We start from the raw sequence: 9,042 nt of genomic DNA on the forward strand, positions 1-9,042 counted from the left end.
CTTGGGTGGAAAAACCAGAAATTCAGAGTTGGCTGTGCTAAGACATTAAAGCATTCAAGGAGAAATATCAGGTGGGGATACAGGAGTGGATGAAGGCGTAAAAGTATCATGTAGAGAGATGTGAAACTGGATATTGTCATTGTAATGGGATGGGATTTGATAAGGTCTCACAGAGACAGTGTGTGAAGAGAGAAAGGCCAAGAATATATGGCTCTCCAGTGGAGAGAGGAAGCACTTCCACTGTGGAAATACTGAAGGAATAAGGTTGGAGTGGAATCAGCTTAGGATAAAGTCATGGCTAAAGAAATCAAGTGTATGGAAGGCAGCAGTGAATTGAAGATGGATGAGACAGAGGCATTCTGATGTGTAAGTGATTTTAATGAGGGTGATTTCAGTGACCTGCAGAGGGTGGAAGCCAGACTGGAGACAGTCAAGATCCAAGTAGTCTGAAGAAGAAGTTAATGCAACATGCTCTAGTAATTGAAGGATAGGCCAAACAACAGTTTCTTGAGGAAAGGGGAGAGAGTACTGTTTTTGAATACTGCAGGAAACAAGCAAGAAGGGGTTGATAATATGACAAAGAGGAAGAATAGCAGTGCTGCGGGGTTGGGGGGGTGTATACAATTTGGAGTTGGTAGGGAAATAATAAAAGGTGCACATGGAAGGGTTAGATGAGGACACTAGTCAATTCAAGGGAGATGGGGATGTTGCAGGAGGTGTAGGAATATGGAAACCTCAAAGATTCCTATCCTTAAATTAGAAAATATGTTGACTTCACTAAGGGCTTGTGAAAATTCTAGGACCAAAAAAACCCCAATCTGCCTCAGATGAAGTGTCAGTCAGTAAGTGAAAAACATTCTGTAACTTTCAGATATTTGGGTTCTTTTAGCATTCTTTTATTCTTGGTTACTGATTTACCTCAAAAGGTCTTTCCTTGTGTGATGCGCTAATCTTTGCTACTGAATAAAGTAAATAAAGTTTACGTTCTGCAAGCATATAATTAATCACTTATTCTACTGGCATTACCCCAAAGTTTCAAGTATGTACAGTATTGTTGCATCAGATCTCCCATGAGTGATTTGGCTGACTTTGTGCTGGAATATGAGAGGCAAAGTTCACGTCTTGTTTTCCAGTTACATGTAAAAGTGTGTGGGCCTTGTATTATTCTAGTGATTGTAATATTCTGGATTACAGTGGTGCCTCGCAAGACGAAAAGAATCCGTTCCGTGAGTCTCTTCGTCTAGCGGTTTTTTCGTCTTGCGAAGCAACCCCATTAGCGGATTAGCGCTATTAGCGGTTTAGCGGCTATTAGCGGCTATTAAAGGCTTAAGGGATTAGCGGATTAGCTGCTAAAAGGCTATTAGCAGCTTAGTGCTTTAGAAAAAGGGGGTGGGGAGCGAAAAAAATTCGCAGGAACTCGCAAGACATTTTCGTCTTGCGAAGCAAGCCCATAGGAAATTTGTTTTGCAAAGCACCTCCAAAACGGAAAACCCTTTCGTCTAGCGGGTTTTCCGTCTTGCGAGGCATTCGTCTTGCGGGGCACCACTGTATATTTGTACTATTTTAAAAAACTCTGCTCAGAGTGCTGGAAATTTAAAAGTCTTCAGGAACAATCTATGTAAATTTGTATTACCTCCAAAGTTCAGGCTGTAGATGAAAAGCTAAGAAAGAGTCGCTTGCCTAGTGCTTCCTATTAACTTAATGGCTAAGGCCTTCTGGGTCATAGCTCATGTATTTCACTGTCCTGCCACATCCGTCCACAAGATGGCCCACACTGCAAGACTTAGAGGTTGCAATCATACATATGGCCAAGAGTAGCAGTCCCTGCTATGACTGCATCTCCCCCAAGACTTCTTCAGCCAGGCACAGGGGTGCCAATTTGAATAAAATATTAGAGGGGCACATGTAAGCCCTGCCCCACATAAATAGATCATCATGGTACGATGCACACACACAATTTGAATGGCAATGCCCATAAACTTGGGTGGGGCTCCTCCCTCAAATATTTTAGGGGGGGGCTGAAGACCCCCTCCTATAGGAGTTGGCTCCTATGGCCAAGCATGTGTCTCTTGGCCCCCATCTTTGCAAACTGCCAACCTGCCTGCTTTCCCTGTACAAAAGTGCTGCTTCCTCTTTCAGCTGGGGAAAAGGTGCAGAGGAAAAGGGATTGATCCTGAATTGCTTGGCGATTGAGTCACCATTTGACCACAGCCACACAGCTGAGACATTCTTGGCTCAATTTACACTCTCCTTATGAAACAGGTCATTTAAAAATTTTTTGTTTACAGTTACAGACAATAAGCTGTGATTCAGCAGTTGAATCCATTCCTGAAAGTCATAGTGGTATTTGCTTTCGGAACTGTAAGACTCATTTGATTATTAAAAGATAGATTAAGACATATGGCTTTTGCATGAAGTGCTTTAGGCACAATCTATACATTACCCTGCATACCAAGATAGTGTATGAATCCGTGGTGCAACTGATCAGCCCCGGGAGGATGCTCAGGTGTCCAGTGTGTATGCCAGTTTGTGGTTCCATCTCCACCTTAGTCATGAGATGCCTCGAGCTATGGGCAGCAATAGGAGAGCCTCAAAACAAGTCATGGTTTTGATTGTGCAGGATCCTCCTGACTTATGGGATGAGGAGGAAGGACTTAACTAGTGACATGCTCAGGCTACTTGATTACTTCCTCCTTTTATCCCATCCTTGACTCCCTAAATATCGGATGCCCTGTAGCGGGTGATGGAAATCTATTCCCCTTTGAGTATCTAGTAATTCCATGGGCTGGGTTTCAATTCTGCACTTGTTGCATTTGTGCTTTCTGGATTGTACTCAGTTGTTTTTAATTAATGAAATAAGGAATCTTCAACAAAACTGCATTTATCGTATGGATTTGTTTTGACACTGTTTGATGATAAGGGAGCATTTCCCTTTGTGGCATGGTGTTTGCTAGCCGTGACAGCAAGCTCTTTATTTTCTCAGGATCTCCAAACGTGGGTGGATGGTGCTAATGAAAAAGGCTTTGTCCTTGTTTCATTTGGAGCAGGAGTCAAATACTTGTCAGAAGATATAGCACATAAATTGGCCCATGCTCTGGCAAGACTTCCTCAACGAGTTATTTGGAGGTATGTATAATAGCACAATAGCTTTGTCAATGGGTTTAAAACATTTATGGATATCCAGGACCAAGTCCATGCATTTAAAGCATATTGAAAGCACATTTCTCATTCAAATAATTATGGGAATCTTAATTTGTATAGGGTTATAGGATTTGTGGTTCTGTGAAGGGTAAATTGCACCTGCCTGCTTTTTTTTTGTGGGATGGGGATGTGCTTTGAATGGATGGTGTTTATGCAGCCCAAGTCTTGTCTAGGAGAGTGCAACACAGGCAGCAAAAAATACAAAGGAGTGGCACCGTCTATTCCGGGCGCATTCACTCACCTTTCTGTACTACCTGCTCACAACAGGTGGGAAAGAAGTGTAGGCCAAGAAAATAACTCTTAAGGTCCAAATCAAGGGGGGGGGGTGTCTAAAAATGTATTGCAAATATTACATGGTTGTTTAATTTGAATTTTAACAGTCTTATTTATCATCAGTGTGTTACATGGCATGCGCTTTCTTGAACTGAAAACTGATCTGATGTATTTGGCTTTTAGCCTATTTGTGAAACTTTTAAAATCCATCACCAGTGTACCTCATTTGATGCACCTGATTTTCTGCCCTTGTCCTAACCCAGGGGCAGAGAACTCCACCCTCCCATGGGCCATGTTAAACAAGTGGCCTGCCCCAGTCCTGCCAACCAGATGTTTGTGGTGCTTGCAGTGAGCCACTTTGAAACCCTGACAATGATCTGATGCTTCAAAGCGCCATGCACAGCTATCTGCAAACCGCCAGTCAGTGTATCTTCAGGGCTTCCAAAGAGCCACAAGGTCTTTGTGGGCACCATCAACCAGCTGATTGGCAGTGCCTGCAACTCCCAGTTTTTGGTCCAGCCACAACTTCAGCTGCCGCACACTTCATAACATGTATTTATTTCATAAGATTTATGTACCACTCAAAGCGGTTTACAAAAAAGATAAAACAGTAAAATTATCACTAGAAAATTTACAAAATTACAGAAAGTTAAAAACCACAATGGAAGAGAGTAAAACAAATTAAAACTCATACAAACTTTCTAAACATCTGCATAAAAGGTACAGGAACCCCTGACCATTAGGTCCAGTCGTGACCGACTCTGGAGTTGCGGCGCTCATCTTGCTTTATTGGCCAAGGGAGCCGGCGTACAGCTTCCGGGTCGTGTGGCCAGCATGACTAAGCCGCTTCTGGCAAACCAGAGCAGCGCATGGAAACGCCGTTTACCTTCCCGCCGGAGCGGTACCTATTTATCTACTTGCGCTTTGACGTGCTTTCCAACTGCTAGGTGGGCAGGAGCAGGGACCGAGCAACGGGAGCTCACCCCGTTGCGGGGATTTGAACCGCCGACCTTCTGATCAGCAAGTCCTAGGCTCTGTGGTTTAACCCAAAGCGCCACCCACGTCCCTAAACATCTGCATAGGCTTGTCTAAATAAGAGTATCTTCAGACACCAAAAAGAATACAGTGAAGGCACCTGCCTGATACCAGTAGGCAGGGAGTTCCAAAGTTCTGGTGCTGCCACACTTAAATGATTGTCTTCTTACAGATGCGGTGCAAGTATTATGTGGCAACTATAAAATGCCTGTTCCTCCAATTGAAGCAGTTGATTGGGTACATATGGGGATAGGGGATCTCATGGGTAAACTGGTGTCAAGTTGTTAAGGGCATTGTATACTAATGGTATACAATGAACTCAGCCCTTGAAGTACATCAGCAAGCAGTGCAGAGCATAGGTGTTAACATACTGAGAAGGCTGCAACATATATGATGCCAGGTATAGGACAGGTGTGTTTCACTTGGCCAAAACAGCCTCTTGGGTAGCCCTGGCAGGTGTATTTTGGCCCGAGGTCCAGAAATTGCCTACCCTTGTCCTAACACATAAGCTATGTGTTTCTATTTTTAATGAATTGCATACTGGATTTTAAATCCTTTGATTTGCAAGTCACTTGCACAGTAGAAAAGGAGCGGGCAAATTGTTCTATAGATCTTCCTTAGAATGCATTTTGAAACTGGCTTCTTTTCTCTGTGTTAGGTATTCGGGGAAGAAACCTAGGAACTTGGGTAACAATACAAAACTCATAGAATGGTTACCGCAGAATGACTTACTGGGTAAGTAGAATTGGAAGTGATGTTTAGTTCTCTCTGCTCTTAAACACTAAAATCCCATTGTATCTTATTTGTATAATACATTGGATTTCTAGATTTGGTATTTATTATTAAAAACCCGGGTTCTGATAACTCAAATAGTGTTTTGGAAAGATATGTCCACTTTCTGTATTCACTTTTGGTTGTGAATATGGTTTTATTTGTTTATTATTTATTATGTCAGTATACCACCTTTTCCTCCAGGGAGATCAAGGTGGTATATGTGGGGATTTGAACCCTGGTCTCCCAGGTCTTAGTCCAACACACTAACCGCTACACCACACTGGCTCTTTTCTTTGCACTACCAAAGTTATACTAATGTTCTTAGTGGTACATCAGCTATATTATCGCTAATAATGTAGCATTTAAGGGAGATTGCCTCTCTTGGCAGTATATACACCTACTTAGCATCTGCTCTGACCATTGTTTGAAAAGTGAAGCCACTGATGTTTTTATTGCCCACACTTTGAAGCATGAAGACAGAATTTAGATCTCGTGTGTAGTTCGAAAAGTGGCTTGGCAAGCAATAGCTTGTTTCTGTGTTCTGCAGCCATGGCAACAACACTGCCACATGCACATGTCACCTGCAATGAAAAAGCACTTTTCCAAGGGAGATGGGGAAGCCCTCCTATTCCCATTCTAAGTTTCTGCAAATGCCTATTTATTAAGTACATAGATAGGGTATTTTTTGATAAGTTAAAGCTAACATGAAGCGTTTTCTTCCCTACACCTTGCCTCTTGCCGCTTTAGGTCACTCTAAGATTAAGGCCTTCCTGAGTCATGGTGGTCTGAACAGCATTTTTGAAACCATGTACCACGGTGTACCTGTGGTGGGAATTCCTCTTTTCGGAGATCATTATGACACTATGACCCGAGTGCAGGCCAAAGGCATGGGAATATTACTAAACTGGAAGACTATTACGGAGGATGAATTATATAAAGCACTAGTGAAAGTTATTAATGATCCCAGGTAAGGTTCCTTTGCTAAGCTTCCACTAATGTGGAAAAACAAGTCTATAAAGTAGTTATAGTAGCCATATGCAACTGTCCACTGAGTTTTAATGGTTGATATTTTATAGATATTTATGATTGTGTTGTATAATATCAGATGTATTTTATTTTATATTATAATGCCCTGGGCTCCTCTGAAGGAAGGGCAAAACAGAAATGTAACAATATAATAAATAGATTTCATAGATTCACCTCCAGAAAATTACATTCAGAGGTGATGAAGCAATTAATTGGGGGAATTGCATAGATGCAATATGCTGAATTAGTTCTGTTTTTCCACTTCACAGCTACAGACAAAGGGCCCAGAAGCTGTCTGAAATTCATAAAGACCAACCAGGTCATCCTGTTGATCGAACAGTCTACTGGATTAATTACATCCTTCGTCATAATGGAGCACAACATCTACGTGCTGCTGTTTTCACAGTCTCTTTATATCAGTATTTCTTATTGGATATTGCCGTTATTGTACTGCTTGGTACTGCCTTACTCTGCTACGTTTTGGTCAGGATAGCAAAATTTATCCGCAAGCAAAGCAAACATCTTTGGTCCACTGATGAACATACTACCGTTAATGGACATTACCAAAATGGGATACCAAATGGCAAGTATAGAAGAAATGGCCACATTAAACATGAAAAAAAGGTGAAATGAGCCAACTACCCAATGTACATTAGCAGCGAATCAGTTCTATAATTGAATTTTATAGCTGTAACTTAGTCTAACACCTACTTAAAGCAAAACAATAAACAGTTCTAACGCTCCCCTACAGTATGTAATCTTATGCGATTAAATTCTGCAGAACTAAGGAAAATCTTTAGAAAAATGAAGCACAACCTAAAATGCAAAATGTATTTTATCCTTAATACTGATGCAAAAAGGTTATTCTGGCACTGAAGTTTTTTTAGAAGCCTTAATTCTCTGAAGTAATTCAATAAGTATATTTATGACTTCTCCATTTGTGAATCTACATGTGTGCGTCCCAGATAAGGAAAGGTTCACTCTTACTTGGCAACTATTCTTCCTTTTTTTCATATATTCATTCACATTTTTCCATAGAGAACTTTGTTTTGATTCCTTGAAGTTTCACTATGTTATCTGGCAATGATGTTAAAGTCATCTTTCCTGGTGTTTGGTATATAGCAGTGAACAAACTGCAGAATCATAATGCAGCCATATAAATCATATTCTTAAACGGCGCTGAAGAATATGATAACAAAAGACTAATTTTGATATACTTCTTAACTCTTCCTTTCTCTTCCATTTCTTTAGAGAAAAGGAAATTGCACAAGAGTACCGTAAGCTGTAATTTTATATTTATGTATATTTTATCTTCCTTCTTCACTTTCCACATATCCATTAATTTATGCCATTGTAAGGGTGTTGTTTTATTTTGATAATTACAAGGGCTGTGTGGATAGATTAGATAGATTTAGAAAAACAAATGAAGCAGGGGGGAAAGAAAATCTGCCCCAGGCTCTTTGGAAAAGGTCTTGCCATGTCCCTTGAGCAATGCAGAATCAAACCACCTTTGGGATTTGTTACAAAGTTGAATGTCTTTGCTTTTATATTATTGCAATTAAGTTCCCCACTCGCACCCCAGAGCCATGGTGGTTCTGAGGTTCACTGTCAATAGTTCTATCTGTGTTCCTTCTGCTGGTCTGGGCCACACAATCCATGTTACATAGTTGCCAACATCAATTCTCTGAATAAATTGGAGGCTATCCTTTTTGTCAGTTACTGCTGTCTTTGTAGAGGTTTGATATCATGCATGACATTGAACCTAGGAAACCTAGTTGGAATGTTTGTCTCTGCCCACGCCCATAGCTGCCCTTCTGCACAACACTTTCAATCACTGTAGCCGATACCAGACTTTTCTGGCTTTAAACAGAGAATGGGAACATAGGGCGTTGAGCAAATATCAGGACGGTCCTATTGAAACCAGTGTTGGCAACTATGAGTTTATTAATTTCCATGTCATTCTGTTTACTTGGAATTTGCACTGCACATGTTGTGAGTGTCCGCTGTATTTATTTGCAGTTTGAAATCCCATGTCTTAACAGCAGGGGGCTGGGGGGCGGGAAGTCTCTACTGAGTGTTGTTCACTAACATGGGAAGAGTTCTGAACAAAACAGAATGCTAAAAATCATCTTCATACACAGTGACATGGCATTCCATTTTCATCCCATCAGGAGCCTCTATCTTGTAGCAATAAAGTAGCATTGCAAATGTGCTTCTAATATTCAGTACAGGACAGTTGTACTGCCTTTCCAAATACTTGAAGAAAAAAGGATATTATCAATAAGTCTGTTAGCTTTATCTTTTTACAATCCTATCAATATGTGGCAACTTAAAGGAACACAAAGAGGCAATGAGTGTTGGGAAAGTGACAGGACCTAGAGTGTATGAATGAGTTGGTTTTAATGTTTTTCTTATTGATGGTACACAAGCACTGACCGGATGATTAAGAATAATTTAATCTCCACTGTGATACAACTTAAGCAATAAACATGGATTTAATATAGAAACAAATGGTTGGAAGCACATCTTTATTCAAACACACTTGTCTGTTTATGTGTATACTTAACAGCTATACCCTTTGCGTGCATGGCTAATATCTGTTAGGTTTTATATTCTTGTGTGCGTATGTTCTGTATATACACTCAGTCACACATTACATAACACAATTGAAAAGAACAAATACTCCTATTTCTTCATGCCTTTGGTCCACTGTCAGTTTAATAAAATGGGCTC

General features: G+C 40.7%; 1 protein-coding gene across 7 annotated transcripts in view; it reads left to right on the forward strand.

Moving 5' to 3' along the window:
- UGT8 (UDP glycosyltransferase 8) overlaps positions 1 to 8,820 on the forward strand; it is a 34,943-nt gene extending 26,123 nt beyond the window's left edge. For all 7 annotated transcript variants that reach the window (XM_083457369.1, XM_083457366.1, XM_083457372.1 and 4 more), the window contains exons 3-6: positions 2,984 to 3,126; positions 5,168 to 5,244; positions 6,031 to 6,250; positions 6,579 to 8,820. In XM_083457369.1, the coding sequence (XP_083313495.1) occupies positions 2,984 to 3,126; positions 5,168 to 5,244; positions 6,031 to 6,250; positions 6,579 to 6,942 (804 nt within the window). In that variant the 3' untranslated portion in view covers positions 6,943 to 8,820. The remainder of the gene's footprint in view (positions 1 to 2,983; positions 3,127 to 5,167; positions 5,245 to 6,030; positions 6,251 to 6,578) is intronic.
- The last annotated feature ends 222 nt before the right edge of the window (positions 8,821 to 9,042 follow it).

Source organism: Podarcis tiliguerta, assembly GCF_965153285.1.
Source record: "Podarcis tiliguerta genome assembly, chromosome: 9".
Classification (NCBI taxonomy): domain Eukaryota; kingdom Metazoa; phylum Chordata; class Lepidosauria; order Squamata; family Lacertidae; genus Podarcis; species Podarcis tiliguerta.